Raw genomic sequence first — 16,687 nt, 5'->3', positions numbered from 1 at the left:
AAGTGATAAAAAATTGGGGTGACAGGATGTGAGGGTAACAAAAAATAATATTCATCTTCTGAGATCACGTTATCGTCTTTGGCTGTTTGTAATATCATTTTTAATTCTGATAGAAAAGGGGTACTTGGATTAGAAGTCAAAACTGTATAATAGTCTGTATTATTGAGCTGCCTGTGTGCTTCTGCTACATAATCATCCCTAGACTGTAGAACTATCCCCCCCTTCATCTGCCTGTTTTATAACTAAAAGGGGATCATCTTTGAGGGTTTTAATTGCTCTCCTTTCTGATTTGGTCAGGTTTTGCATATGATAAACAGACGACCTTCTTTTATTACGTTCTGTTTTCTTGCATAATACCTTGAAATCTTGTAAAGTTTTGTTATAAAAAACAGTAATAGCAGCACTTTTGTGCTCTAGAGGAAAGAAATTTGATTTCTTTTTAAACTTTGGGCATGATGAGTCCAGATTATTAGTTGAGATGTCATATAGCAGTACTTCTGTATCATCAGCGGTATTGCTCTTTAATTAATTCTTCTAATGTGTGGAGGCCTATATTATCCGATTCATCTAAAATGACAGGGGATATTTCCTCACCTGGATGACTTTCAGTTAACCTTTTGGTGGCAAAATAACGCTTCCTACAAAGATCTCTCATAAACTTATTCAAATCAACGAATAACTCGGAAATGTTGGGTTCTTTACTTGGGACAAAACTCAAACCTTTTTTAAGAAGTTTTATCTGGTCAGTAGTTAGATCCCTAGAGGCTAAATTATAGATTCCTTTAGTATTTATCTATATCTCGGTTTTCTTAGATCTCTTTCCTCCTCCTCTACATCCTCGTTTTCTCTGTACCTTTTTGGAGTATGGTTTGACAAAGTCTTGTAAGGATTTGGGTGATGGAATGTGTTCGGCCTGTGAAAATCCCCTGAGGGAGCATTTTGATTGTCCCCAGCCCTGTTCCTATCCTGATACTCACAATGGTATCTATTTGTTGTTCTAAAGGTGTTGTATTTTTTCTGTGTGAAATTTCGTTTTGGTTAAAAGGTGTCAACATCTGATTTTAGTTGTGTTCTCGGCCCTAATCATCTACATATGTGCAATTTACTATAAAACGGACCCTGTATCTAAACAATTCAGGAACCAGCACATTGGTAATTATCTACTACAATTAATACATATTATCCTATAAGAGACTGCATTATCATATTTGCGGGACTTTTTTATTATTTATTATTTAATATTTTCTAGTTTTTGACACTGGGACGCCAGTGTTTAAGAATCAATTCTTACGAAACAGAGCCAATAAGTTATTTTTAGAATACTTAGTATATTGTCTATATTGTTTGTCTAGAGAGCAATTTATTGCTACAAAGTCTATGTATGTATGTATTTTATGCTGCTAATCCTAAACAGACCAAATATAAAAGTGGTTGTTTATAATTGAAGTTGTACTGAGTCAATCATTATACATGACAGACTGCACACTGGTATCACAAAGTGTTTTTTGGCGCAGAGTAAACTTTTTCTTTGTTTGTTCCATAAAATCCCAAGCGACCTAGCAACTTGCTTTTACTCAGCTGCCTATTCACACTTTTTATATTTATTCACTCAAAAAAAAAATTATTCGACCTTTTAGAACTAGCGCCGGATTAGCAGATCTGTGAAAATTGTCCAGTTCTGCAGTCCACTAACTAGATCAATGGTTACCAAACTGGCAGCCATGGCATCCTGGGGTGCTTGGGGCACTTGCAGGGATGCCCTGGCTTGGTTGTCCAGGATCAGTTCAAATTATTTATGGTCAATATAATAGGCAAAACCAGTGCTTGTGGATTCTAACAGGGCCGGATTAAGGCTTTTGTGGGTCCATGGGCAACTGAAATGTTGGGGGCCACCACTAAAAAAATTGATGGCAACCCCAACCCCTCCAACCTGTACAAACACACATACTTGTGTTACCTGTCTGGACCCTGCCAGTCACGGTGCTGCAGTGGGACAGCAGGGAGCCTGGAGAACACACTAACACATTGCCAACTTAAATGCACATGGTGTCCGTATTCCTTAGTAATAAAGGAGAGCTCCTTCTGCTGTAAGTCTTAGTGCGGGGATCCGGGAGAGCACAGCATTGCAGTGGCCGGCTCCAGTACACTGTCTCACAGGATTTTCTGTCACTATCCCCTGAGATTGACTCCAGTAAGGACCTCCTCGGCGGCCTCTGAGCTGAGTCACTGATGTGGAGTGCAAATGGAGACTAAGCTAAATGCTTTGTTCTGCTTTTCATAGTGCCATACTGTAGGACAATTCTGTGGGACTGTGTGTGGGGGCCCTAGGACCCTCACACCTGTCGCCCCTCCTATAATCCAGCTTTGGCTCCCCATCATAAAATATGTGGACAAACAGAAGCAAATCCTGTCTCTCACCACACAAATGATGCTAAGGATGACACAAACACAATTTACCGCATTTAATATTTTCAGAATTTCTCACTTTTGGCCTAGCGGTGTCTTGACAAAAATTCGGATACTAAAGAGTGCAGTGATTAAAAAAAGTTTGTGAATCACTGCCCTAGATGTTTCTGCATTACTGTGTATGGTGAGATTCAACCAATGATAACAAAACCTTTTGACAAAAAGGAAAGATTTCTGATTTTTTTTTAAAGATTTGGCTATAGATGAAAACAAATACAGAGTGTTTCACTTGCTATTGGCCCCAAAGAGTTTTGAATAACTTTTAAAATAATTGACATACAGACCTTGGTCTATAAGAAACATGAGGAAGTCATATCAAGTGTTAAAAATGTTTACTTCAATTACATTAAAAGTTATAAGAAAAACTTTGGGGCCATCAGCTAGTGAAACACCACTGTACATTAGAGATGTGCTATTTGGTTATTAAGAAATCCGAGGCCACATACATTTTGCTGATCCATACCAATTCCTAGTTCGCTGCTCCAGAGGTACGGAACTTGGATTTTATATCCAAATTTCAGATGTTGGATTGCAAAAACGACATGATTTTAGCAATTTTTGTCCATTTTCAAGAAATTCAAAACCTAAGATTAAGATATTTGGCAGGGTGTAAAGCAGTCTGAGATCACCGGAGGTGTGGCAAAATTAGCGGCTGAGCATAACCACAACCCCTCCCCTACTCCTTTAGTCTTATGGAAAAAAAAGAAGAGGCCAAACTGGTCATCGGTCATGAATACCTGTAGGGAAAGGTGTTATTTGGCAAGAATCATCCAGTAGAATGTTATAAAAAGTAGGGTGATGCACCAAATTGAGAAGAAAGGTTGGCTGAACCTTGACAATGCACCATAAGTTTCAAATAACATTGACTCAGGAATAGCTCAATAGTCAATGTCCTCCAGTTTGTCTTCTACTCACGCCAAATCAATGTGCAGAGGACACAGAACAGGCCTATACCATGGTTTCTGATTTGAGTTCTGTGATTGCTCTGCTGATTATACACTGGAATGTCATTTGTATTTACTCTGTAGAACATTGTTTTTTCTTCGACATGGGACATGATGGATTTACTCTGTGTCTGGGCTTGGAGGAGAGCTAAGAGTCTCAATTGCTTATAATCAGTTTTTTTTCTTAAGCATTTGGGAAGAATCAAATAAGGAAATGTGGAGGAAGGAGTTAGAGAAAGAAGGTAAACCGGGTCAGAAAAATGGCAGTACAGATTGCAAGACAGTAGAACTATTATTTAGATATGAAGCATTAGCATTGGGCAAGTATTACAATTGTTTATAATATCTGAAACATTAGAACTAAAGTCAGGTAAATTTATTTCTTTGTGAAGGGGGTCATTCTAACCAGATCACTAGCAGGCAACTTTTAGCACTGCTGCGATCAGGTAGTCGCCACCTACAGGGAAAGGTGAAATCGCTGTGCAGGGCTGCGATTCGCTGTGCAGAGACTGCACAAGCAAAAAGTTTGTGCAGTCTCTGCACAGCTCAAAACGTACTCACCTGCTGCAAGGATCTTTCCTGGAGCTGATGTCAGGATATCTCCCTGCTGATGTCCGGTCACGCCTGCGTTTTCTTTGGCACGTCCAGAAAATGGTCAGTTTCCGCCCCGGGATGGCCTCTTCCTGTCAATCTTCTTGCGTTCACCACTGCAAACGTGTTCTTCGGTACTCTCATCGCTGCCCGGTGACAGCCATCACGGGCAATGATGCACCTGTGCATTGCCACCCGCATGCATGTGCAGTTCGGACCCATTCGCACGGCTGCAAAAAAAGCAGTGTTCGAACGGGTCGGAAATGACCCCCAAAGTTTCTTCCATTAAATGATTTAACTGCTCAAAAGCAGAAAACAGGAGAGGGTATCAGGTGTAACAATATGCAGTAGATCACAACAACTAATCGAGAAATTTCTACATACTGTAGTCTACAGTTTTGACAAGACTGAGAGCTTGCATGCTTTAAGGATGAAGAATGTCTAATGGTGAGGTCAGAAGATGTGAGTCCAGGATGGAATTGGAATGTTTTTCCAGTACTTTGAAGCCACAAGTGTTGCCAGAGACCCATCTACATGGTGCACTACTGACTCAGGACATGGGAGGACTCATTATGCATACACAGTGTAATCTCTGGTGGATCTAAAGGCTTAGAGGCTGAACATAGATTTACTGCACATGAAGAGGCACTTCTGGGATCTTCTTGTGCCAGGGAGCCAGAGGACCTTTGAGAATACTGTTTTGGTTGCTATATGCTTTAGACATATTATTTATTTAATATTATTTATTAAATACAAAAAGAAAATAAGGAAACAGATATTTAATTAATGTTCTGTGCAGATTATATCCTTTCCTCATATAATGGTCGCACTACTACAGAATGCTGCATCCCACCTGTAACAGTAGATGTCAGCCGTTAATTGATCTGACTTAATAATATGCTCATTCATTGACCATAAAAGGTCAATAATTATCAGTCAACAGAATGGTTTCCCATGTTGCAGCCATTTGCACTTTATTATCCATGCGGCGGGAAACTCCTGGTTGGTTATGTGCTACACTGCTCCTCTTGAAAAATGAATGGCTGTACTCCACGAGGAGCAAGTTCATGTCCCTCATTAAAGGGTTTTTATTATTTCTATCTATGGCTCTATTTCATGAGAGAAGAGAAGAAGAATCCATATGGATGTAGGTGATGAATGAAATTGAATCCCAGGGATTTGGGAAAGGTGTTTATTTCAATGAAAGAATCAAGCAGCAAGGGGATTAGTAATATTTAGCAAAAACTGCTGAACTACATTTACCAAACCATGGTGTTTACTGTACAACAGAAAAATAAATAAAGCCCCAACTAAATGACACCCAGTAAGAACTCTATGTTTTATTTTTGGTGTGTAGAACATTTGGAATAGTTTACTGTGTAATGACACTGGGATTACTGATGATAGATGTTTTGGAAGATACGTTACCTGTTTCCTTCTAGGCATTTAATATATGCCATTATGTGAGACCAATCAAACGCTCCGGTACGTGTGTTAATCCATTTGTTCAGCTCCATAATACATTGCTCAGAGCACTTCAGCACAAGGATCTGTCTGAAAAATCCACTGGCTGTATACAGATGATGAATGAGGGCTCCAGGACTGATTTCAATCAAAATATCTCCCTTAATGTGACCTGCAGGGAAAGATCCCAGTGATTACAGAGTATAATATGTTATGTAACATCTATTCTATTTATCATGCTGTAATGTCCTGTTAAAGGTAAGCAACTGCCTCACAACACACCTGTTGCTCCTTCAATTTATTGTAGGAGGAATGTACTGTAAGTACTTATTTGAGCAGAATTTCCAGTATCTGGGGCCACCTTTCCTGCCTACAGTAAATACACAGGCATTTTTAGACATCAGATTGTCCATAATGTTCCATAATGTAAACCCTTAGAAAACATGCACACCTAGAGCCTAATTCACTAGGGGTGTCATTCCGAGTTGATTGCTCGCTAGCAGATTTTAGCAGCCGAGCAACAGCTATGCTGCCGCCCACTGGGGAGTGTATTTTAGCTTAGCAGAAATACCAACGCAAGTGCAGCCGAGCTCTGCAAAACCAGTTTGTGCAGTTTCAGAGTAGCACTGAACCTACTCAGTGCTTGCGATCACTTCAGCCTATTTGTGTCCGGATTTGACGTCATAAACCCGCACAGCGAATGCCCAGCCACGCCTGCGTTTTTTTCAGACACTACTGCATTTTTTCAGACTCTCCTGCGTTTTTGCAAACACTTCTTGAAAGCGGTCAGTTGACACCCAGAAACGCCCCCTTCCTGTCAATCTTCTTGTGGCCGTCAGTGCGAATGAAAACTTTGCTAGAACCTTTGCACAACCACAAAAAGCTTTGTACCCGTACGTCGCACGTGCGCATTGCAGGGCATACGCATGCGCATAAATTACATTTTTTCACCTGATCGCTGCGCTGCAAAAATCGTCAGCAAGCTATCAACTTGGAATGACCCCCTAAGGCAGAGGTTCCCAAACGCAGTCCTCAAGGCTCCCCAATGGTTCAGGTTTTAAATGTATCCATGCTTGGCCACAGGTGACTTAGTTAGCACCTCAGTCAATTTGATTTAACCATCTCTGCTAAGCCATTGATATACCTAAATCCTGGACTGCTGGGGTTCCTTAAGGACCGCGTTTGGGAACCTCTGCACTAAGGAATGCAACTGCAAAGCTGTTTGCAGCAAAATTGCGATTGCAATCCTTAATGGTTCTGGTATGAATGGTCGACCATGTTAATGTCGACAGTCATTAGATCGAACACTATTTTTTTACATTAACATGGTCGACATGGACAAATAGTCAACACATAGAAATGGTCGACACCGGATGGGTCGAAACATGAAAATATTGACATGGGTGGTCATTCCGAGTTGTTCGCTCGTTAATTTTTTTTCGCAACGGAGCGATTAGTCGCTAATGCGCATGCGCAATGTCCGCAGTGCGACTGCGCCAAGTAAATTTGCTATGCAGTTAGGTATTTTACTCACGGCATTATGAGGTTTTTTATTCCTTCTGGTGATTGTAATGTGATTGACAGGAAGTGGGTGTTTCTGGGCGGAAACAGGCCGTTTTATGGGAGTGTGTGAAAAAACGCTACCGTTTCTGGGAAAAACGGGGGAGTGTCTGAAGAAACGGGGGAGTGTTTGGGCGAACGCTGGGTGTGTTTGTGACGTCAAACCAGGAACGAAACTGACTGAACTGATCGCAGATGCCGAGTAAGTCTGGAGCTACTCAGAAACTGCTAAGAAGTGTCTATTCGCAATTCTGCTAATCTTTCGTTCACAATTTTGATATGCTAAGATTCACTCCCAGTAGGCGGCGGCTTAGCGTGTGCAAAGCTGCTAAAAGCAGCTTGCGAGCGAACAACTCGGAATGAGGGCCATGGATTTTTGAACTGTTTTTGTCTTATTTTTTCCCGTAACATGACCAGGAACCCCAATTAGTGTACCGCGTCCACTTGCATGGCTCACTTTGCTCACCTCGCTGTGGGAAAGGTCCCTCGCTCCGCTACAGCTGTGCTTGGCACAGGTCACTATTCCCAATCGTAGTCCATGTGGATCGTAAAGTATGAAAAAGTAAAAAAAAAAAAGCCATGTTGACCTTTTCATGTGTCGACCTGTCCTGTGTTGACCATTTGCATGTGTCAATCATTTTCCATGTCGACCATGTAAGTAGGGTCGACCTGCCAAAAGGTTACCATCCTTAACTATGCAAAAGAAGGAGAAGGTGCGTACAATCTCCTCTCTACATTTGCAATGCAATCGCATATGGAACGTACATCACAACCATCAATTGCGTTGTTTATCTGCGATGACAGGCAGGGTAATCCTGTGCTTACTTAGACTTTCCGACATAGGGTAGCTTGTGAGACCAAGGAAATAGCATCTCGCAATGCAGGAATTGACCTTGCCACTCCCAGAAAATGAGGGCAATACACCCCCATTACTGGCAACATCGACAGCCCCCACCCCTCCCTCCCTGTGAACTCCTCTGCCTGTCAATAAGGCTGAGGCATTCGCATCCCTGCTTTGTTACCAGAGGACCTGTTCTGCACATGTTCCAAATGTGCAGGACCCACCATAATAAGGCCTTTTGTGAGCTTTTATTCAGTACATACTTTACTGTTTCTGAGAAAAAAAGTAATGTGGGGAGTAAAGGTGTTGTTAGGATTAGGGTTTTTTATTATGATGATGAAGGGCAGTGCCACAGTCAGTGACAAATTTTCTATTAGGCATATGAGGCGCATGTCTAGGGGCAGCACTTGTTTTTGGGAGGCAATTGGATGCTTGTGTTGGAAATGTCAGCCCAAAAAGTACTAGTATGTGCAAAATATTTTCACTGTACTTTACCATATTTCATCTTGAATGGAGTGTAAATGGGTAGGACATGCACAGATTGCCCCCTCACAGCTCACAATATTGTTTACACCAATATTGGCCAAAGGTTGCAGTGAGCTGAATTGTTACTAATCAAAAGAGCAGTGGCTCAAACACACAGCAGTTTATAGCACATATATTAAACATTACCAAACACTGAGAGGATCACAGAGCTTATAGATGAATGTGCACAAAGTGCACTACAGTAATGCAAACCAAACAGTACAAAAAATATATATACATATATATATATATATATATATACAATATCTTTAAAGAAGTAGACGCGAGCAATTTTATTCCAGTGTCAAGCTGCCACCATCCAATTTGGATAGATGGAGTTCCATACTCGCAGTTCCTTAGGATAAGAAAAAACTGCAGTGAATTCAGCAAATTCATAACACAAGCAGAAGTTCTCAAGGACAGATTTCTAGCACGAGGTTATAATCCAACCAAAGTGGAGGAGGCCTTGCAGAGAGCGATTAATGTTACTAGAACCAGTCTCCTGGACCAAAACAGGATACAAAAAGATAAGTAGTTGAACAAGTGTAGACCCTTTATAACACAATTTAATAGGGAAAACAGATTAATTGCAAAGATTTTGGAAAAACATTGGCCTATTTTATTAAGACACTATACTTGGGCCATCATTACCTCCGAAACCGCAAATAGTATTTAAAAGGGCTAATAATTTAAAGAATATCTTAGCCCCTAGTAGGTTACATTCTAGGAGTGTAACAAAACAGTTAGAGAATGGTTCCTCCTTTTTGAAAACAAATGTTGGATGCTTCCCTTGCAACCACTGCATATGCTGCAAACATATGGAAAAAACTTCCTTTTCATGGATTCATGAAAATGGGTTTAATTATACTTTAAGAGAAAGAGTGAATTGCAACAGTGAATTCGTAATCTATAGAATTACATGTAGTTGTAATTTAATGTACGTCGGCAAAACTAAAAGAAATGTTAAACTCAGAATACAAGAGCACTTGCGAGGAATAAAGAACAAGGTCACCAATCACAGCTTGCCACGTCATTTTTCAGAGATACACAAATCTAATCCTAAAGATTTGAAGTTCACAATTCTTGAATTAGTTAAATTGGGACCAAGGGGAGGGGATAGGGAGTTTATGTTATCCAGAAGAGAATCTCTTTGGATTTTCACCCTGAATACCCTCTCTCCCAAAGGGCTCAATAAAAGCATAGACATTGTGTCATTTCTGTAAAAATGACCTCCTCACAGATAACAATGATTTCTTTATGTAGAATAGTCCAATATATATAAATATTTAATTTATTCACACTATTTAAATTTTTTAATAAACACACTATAAAAACACTTTAGTACAATTGGATTAAGTTAGTTCACCAATATTAAGTAATTACCAGCCAATGAGTGGCTATCCATTTATAGCATATTATTATTATTATTATTATTATTATTATTATTATTATTATTATTATTATTTTTATTATTTATTATTTTTTAGTAATTATATAGTAGTTATGTTGAACACACTGAATTGTTGAAATAACTGAGTATGATTATAATTATAAGAATTATTTTCTGTTCTATATGAAGTCTCTGCCTTGTATGAATTTAAGTGCAATTAGCTTGATGTCTTGTCGACCTAAACTTTACCATGTGAGAATTAGAACTTGACTTTACAATAGAAGAAGTGTCCTACATGTTTTGTACATTGGGCTATGTAAAATTGCAGCCTTTTAATACGAATTTTTGGAATAAATGGGGTGAACGCAGCTATTTCCGGTTTGCGTTCCACCTAGTATATGATCTCAATACAATACCTCTTTTCTTTAGTATAAAGATTTTCATTCGCCACGAGGCATTCCTAGATATTGTGACATCATCATCTGACGGGGCTGCGGGGTGGTCCGGGTTCTGGGGGCGGCGCCGTGAGCTGGGGTCTCTGACGCGAGCGACGCCGGAGAAGCTAAGCCCGGCACGCTGACGGAGTCCGTGGCATCAACGCGGTTCTCGTCAGGTGACCGATGGGGGCGCGGTTTGGCCATACTAAGCAGGCAGACCATTCTTCCCTGTTCTGAAGGAGACAGAAATTTATTTCCGGGCATGTGATCCGTTCCAGCTGAAACGCATACCAGAATCATTAGTCCCTTACCAGATGAAGTTATTTTCAGTCTGGTTTAACTTCAAATAGAGATTTTTGCCAATAGAATGTAGCATAAGAATTATCCCTATTTTACACAGGACATCTATGTTTATCAAACAGACCATTAAGCCTCGTTGTAGTAAATTTAAACATAAGTTTTATTAGTCAGCAGTAATGCAAAATGCAGCTAATTAAGGGAAATGATGTAATCACACTAGGAGTTTAAATAGCAGCCAGGGTGAGAGGCATTTCATTCTGAAATTTCCACACCCATGGTTGCAAGTTAGGAGATCCTTTATGGTGAGTGCTTCTTTCTGATACATTTGTGTTTAAAGGCTGCAGTTAAATCATTATCTTAAAATGACTGTACTTATATGTTACAATAGTTGAATTATCTTTTATTTTAAGATACAACTGTGGGTCCTTTTGGGAAGTTCCAGTTTATTAATAATTATCTTTACTCTGGATATATCTTTTGGTATGTATATATTTTCTGTATTCTCTGCTGAGGAAAATTGTAATAGCTGATACACCTTATGCAAACCAAATTATGTTCCCTTTTTTGCAGATGTTTCCGTATCTATCTATATATATATATATATATATATATATATATATATATATAAAAATCTTTTTTTCAGTGCACTGAATCAGTACATGGTTTTAGGTATGTGCCTTTGGAGTACCTTTTTCATTTTTATTTTTATTGTTTTCAGTATACTCATAAATCTATTTCTCAGCTAATCATATAGTACATGGCCCATTTTCACTCTATTTTGGCAGGGTGATCCAGTACTAAAGATGGAAAGGCTCTTTTTAGAGTCAAAGTGGGAAGCCACTTTTTAATGTCCATGTTCCTTTTATATATGAAGAGCTTGCCTTTATATAAAGGTACTTTATTTCATTCCATTTATTTACAGCATTTTCTTAGTTGAAGGAAGGCACAACCCCTCACAATGAGTCTTCTTTTTACTTAGGTTGTTTTTAAAAAAAACATGTTTACTGCAGAACCATTGATGTAATATTTTGACCCTAACATTTTTGGTAGGTGCTCATTAATTCCCTTTTTTCACTTAATATTATACCCTAAGAATATCAGTTTTTTCAAGAATCATAATTAGTTTCTCTATGTCCCCAAACAAGCTACCCCTGATGAAGTCAAATAGACGAAACGCATTGGTTTTATCAGCTACAAATCAGTAATCCAGTTGAGGATAACGCTCCCTTGTACCAAGTTTACACCTTGTTAAGGTGAGGGAGTTCGTACATCCATATCACCTACTGGATATTTATGGAATCATAAAATAATTTGTTTTCATGTACAATAGTTCATAAGACCTTCTGTATAAGGCTTTTTATAAATTCATTTTGTTATTAAATAATTTTATTCTAATTGTTTGTTTGGGTGAGGGGTTATCCACTGTAGGAATCCAGAAAACCCCATCTTCTACAGTATAAGACATATCCATTTGGAAGGACTTCCGTTCAATCTATACAAGAACTTTAGCGCACTCAGGAATTGTTTTTTCTGTTTATGTAAGTTTGAGATTTGGCAACGGAGATCTCACCTGTAGTGCTGCTCTTTTCCTTTAGGCGCAAGATAAGGATAATTTTTTTTGTGTTATATATATATATATATATATATATATATATATATACACTGCTCAAAAACATAAAGGGGACACTAAAATAACACATCCTAGATCTGAATTAATGAAATATTCTTATTAAATACTTTGTTCTTTACATAGTTGAATGTGCTGACAACAAAATCACACAAAAATTATCAATGGAAATCAAATTTATTAACCAATGGAGGTCTGGATTTGGAGTCACACTCAAAATTAAAGTGGAAAAACACACTACAGGCTGATCCAACTTTGATGTAATGTCCTTAAAACAAGTCAAAATGAGGCTCAGTAGTGTGTGTGGCCTCCACGTGCCTGTATGACCTCCCTACTATGCCTGGGCATGCTCCTGATGAGGTGGCGGATGGTATCCTGAGGGATCTCCTCCCAGACCTGGACTAAAGCATCCGCCAACTCCTGGACAGTCTGTGGTGCAACGTGGCATTAGTGGATGGAGCGAGACATGATGTCCCAGATGTGCTCAATTGGATTCAGGTCTGGGGAACGGGCGGGCCAGTCCATAGCATCAATGCCTCCGTCTTCCAGGAACTGCTGACACACTCCAGCCACATGAGGTCTAGCATTGTCTTGCATTAGGAGGAACCCAGGGCCAACCGCACCAGCATATGGTCTCACAAGGGGTCTGAGGATCTCATCTCGGTACCTAATGGCAGTCAGGCTACCTCTGGCGAGCACATGGAGGGCTGTGCGGCCCCCCAAAGAAATGCCACCCCACACCATTACTGACCCACTGCCAAACCGGTCATGCTGGAGGATGTTGCAGGCAGCAGAACGTTCTCCTTGGCGTCTCCAGACTCTGTCACATCTGTCACATGTGCTCAGTGAGAACCTGCTTTCATCTGTGAAGAGCACAGGGTGCCAGTGACGAATTTGCCAATCTTGGTGTTCTCTGGCAAATGCCAAATGTCCTGGACGGTGTTGGGCTGTAAGCACAACCTCCACCTGTGGACGTCGGGCCCTCATACCACCCTCATGGAGTCTGTTTTTGATCGTTTGAGTAGACACATGCACATTTGTGGCTTGCTGGAGGTCATTTTGCAGGGCTCTGGCAGTGCTCCTCCTGTTCCTCCTTGCACAAAGGCAGAGGTAGCGGTCCTGCTGCTGGGTTGTTGCCCTCCTACGGCCTCCTCCACGTCTCCTGATGTACTGGCATGTCTCCTGGTAGCGCCTCCATGCTCTGGACACTACGCTGACAGACACAGCAAACCTTCTTGCCACAGCTCGCATTGATGTGCCATCCTGGATGAGCTGCACTACCTGAGCCACTTGTGTGGGTTGTAGGGAGGTCATACAGGCACGTGGAGGCCACACACACTACTGAGTCTCATTTTGACTTGTTTTAAGGACATTACATCAAAGTTGGATCAGCCTGTAGTGTGTTTTTCCACTTTAATTTTGAGTGTGACTCCAAATCCAGACCTCCATGGGTTAATACATTTGATTTCCATTGATAATTTTTGTGTGATTTTGTTGTCAGCACATTCAACTATGTAAAGAACAAAGTATTTAATAAGAATATTTCATTCATTCAGATCTAGGATGTGTTATTTTAGTGTTCCCTTTATTTTTTTGAGCAGTGTATATACCGTATATACTCGAGTATAAGTCGACCCGAATATAAGCCGAGGCACCTAATTTTACCACAAAAACCTGGGAAAACTTATTGACTCGAGTATAAGCCTAGGGTGGGAAATGCAGCTCTACCCGTACACAGACCTCATAGTGCCAGATATGCCACACAGTGCCAGATATGCCCCCCAGTGCCAGATGTGCCAGATATGCCCCACAGTGCCAGATATGCCCCACAGTGCCAGATGTGCCAGATATGCCCCACAGTGCCGTATGTGCCAGATATGCCCCACAGTGCCAGATATGCCCCACAGTGCCAGATGTGCCAGATATACCCCAGAGTGCCAGATATGCCCCACAGTGCCAGATATGCCCTACAGTACCAGATATACCCCACAGTGCCAGATGTGCCAGATATGCCCCACAGTGCCAGATATGCCCCACAGTGCCACATGTGCCAGATATGCCCCACAGTGCCAGATATGCCCCACAGTGCCAGGTGTGCCAGATATGCCCCACAGTGCCAGATATGCCCCACAGTGCCAGGTGTGCCATATATGCCCCACAGTGCTAGATACTTACCCTCCATCACTCCCGCGCTGTCTCCTGAAGGAGGGACACGGAGAGCGCAGCGCGCGGCTCTCCTGTGCCCCTCCTGCGTCTCCGGCGGCAGCGACGTGTGTTAAAGGAAGTGCCGGTTCGTGCACTTCCTTTACCACAGAGACCCCGCCGCCGCCGGAGATGCAGGAGGGACACAGGAGAGACGCGCGCTGCGCTCTCCGTGTCCCTCCTAAAGCTGACTCGAGTATAAGCCGAGGTGGCTTTTTCAGCACAGAAAAAAGTGCTGAAAAAGTCGGCTTATACTCAAGTATATACAGTATATATATATATATATATATATATAGTTTATTTTATTTTATTTTTTATTTTTTTCTAATTTTAAACTTGTGGCAATATTACCACAATTTTTTTAAAGGAAATAATGGCCCTCATTCCAAGTTGCTCGCTCGCTAGCTTCTATTAGCAGAAATGCAAACACAAAGCCGTCGCCCTCTGTTAGTGTATTTTAGCATAGCAGAATTGCTATCGAAAGATTAGCAATTGCTAACGAAATATTAGCAATTCTGCTAATATTAGCAGAATTGCTAACGAAAGCAATTTCCTTGCACTTTCTGAGTAGCTCCAGACCTACTCCTAGATTGCGATCACCTCAGTCCATTTAGCTCCTGGTTTGACGTCACAAACACGCCCAGCGTCCGAACAGCCACTCCTCCATTTCTCCAGACACTCCTGCGTTTTTACCTGGCACGCCTGAGTTTTTTAGCACACTACCTGAAAACGGCCAGTTTCCGCCCAGAAACTCCCACTTTCTGTCAATCAGCAGAGCGATTAAAAAGCTTCGTTCGCCTGTGAGTAAAATAGCATAGTTTTGTGTAAATTTGCTTAGCGCGTGCGCCCTGAGATGCATACGCATGCGCAGAACTGCCGGATTTTAGCCTATTAGCAATTCTGCTAAAATTAGCAGCGAGCGAACAACTCGGAATGAGGGCCAATGGCCCTCATTCCGAGTTGTTCGCTCGCAAGCTGCTTTTAGCAGCTTTGCACACGCTAAGCCTCCGCCTACTGGGAGTGAATCTTAGCTTATCAAAATTGCGAACGAAAGAGTAGCAAAATTGCGAATAGACACTTCTTAGCAGTTTCTGAGTAGCTCCACACTTACTCGGCAACTGCGATCAGATCAGTCAGTTTCGTTCCTGGTTTGACGTCACAAATACTCCCAGCGTTCGGCCAGACACTCCCCCGTTTCTCCAGCCACTCCCGCGTTTGTCCCAGAAATTGTAGCGTTTTTTCGCACACACCCATAAAACGGCCAGTTTCCGCCCAGAAACACCCACTTCCTGTCAATCACATTACGATCACCAGAACGAAGAAAAAACCTCGTAATGCCATGAGTAAAATACCTAACTGCATAGCAAATTTACTTGGCGCAGTCGCACTGCGGACATTGCGCATGCGCATTAGCGACTAATCGCTCCGTTGCGAGAAAAATATAATGAGTGAACAACTCGGAATGACCCCCAATATCTTTTTCTCATGGCCATGATATAAGTCTGCTGATGCTTTGGTCTTGACAAACTTTAGTTTTTGCAACTAACAAACAGGAGCTTTCTATGCCTATCTAGAAGGATCACATGCTAAGTGGAGGTTTTTGATGCAATGTGTGTCTTTGTGTAAAACCAGAGGCTTGAAAGTGTTTGTGCTGAAAGACTATAACACAGCTGTGAGACTTTTGTGCTGCATATCCACTGCTTTTAAGCTTTAACAACATATGCTTTCCGCCTTTTTCAATTTTGAACATTATACATTTGATTTTTTTTTTTTTAATATGTTTATTGAGATTTTTTGTGTACATAGGTAGACAAGAATAATTATACAGAGTAAAAAGTAGAAATTTGCATGAAAACACAAAATATAAGATACATAGAAAGTCATCTCCAAGCAAATCAACCTTATACAGAGACACTATAGTATAGAGAGAGTCCTTTGCTTATATCAAACCGTAATGCAACTGGTAAAGCTGGTAATATGACACAGCATCAAATACAGATTATTTCCTCAGAAAATGTTATCTGGATCACAATATGACAAAAAGGGTGATTTAACCTCTAAAATCAAGAGAGTATCTCTCGTAAAAAGGACTGTCAACCAATTATTAAAGAGACCGCTCCTAAAAAGCATAAAATAAAGCATTTCCACACGTTACCTATAGGTAAAGAATAAGAAGACAAAAAAACATGTAATAAAAGGTATTGTGAATGGGTAACACAAGAGGGAGGAGGAGGGAAGGAAGAAAAGGGATAAAAAGAAGTGTTAAGGCCAGCCTATAACACTAATTAAAACCATCTAGAATGCCAGATAGAGGTGAGAATAAAAATGTATACAAAATAT

The 16,687-nt window shown here is 40.8% G+C and overlaps 1 protein-coding gene across 1 annotated transcript in view; it reads right to left on the bottom strand.

Moving 5' to 3' along the window:
* Positions 1–16,687, bottom strand: part of LOC134965359 (nicotinamide N-methyltransferase-like) — a 50,351-nt gene that overhangs the window by 14,760 nt on the left and 18,904 nt on the right. Inside the window, exon 2 of the mRNA XM_063941827.1 lies at positions 5,430–5,637. Within this exon, the coding sequence (XP_063797897.1) occupies positions 5,430–5,637 (208 nt within the window). The remainder of the gene's footprint in view (positions 1–5,429; positions 5,638–16,687) is intronic.

This window comes from Pseudophryne corroboree, chromosome 10, assembly GCF_028390025.1.
Source record: "Pseudophryne corroboree isolate aPseCor3 chromosome 10, aPseCor3.hap2, whole genome shotgun sequence".
Lineage (NCBI taxonomy): Eukaryota > Metazoa > Chordata > Amphibia > Anura > Myobatrachidae > Pseudophryne > Pseudophryne corroboree.
This window is presented reverse-complemented; position numbering and strand designations above follow the sequence as displayed.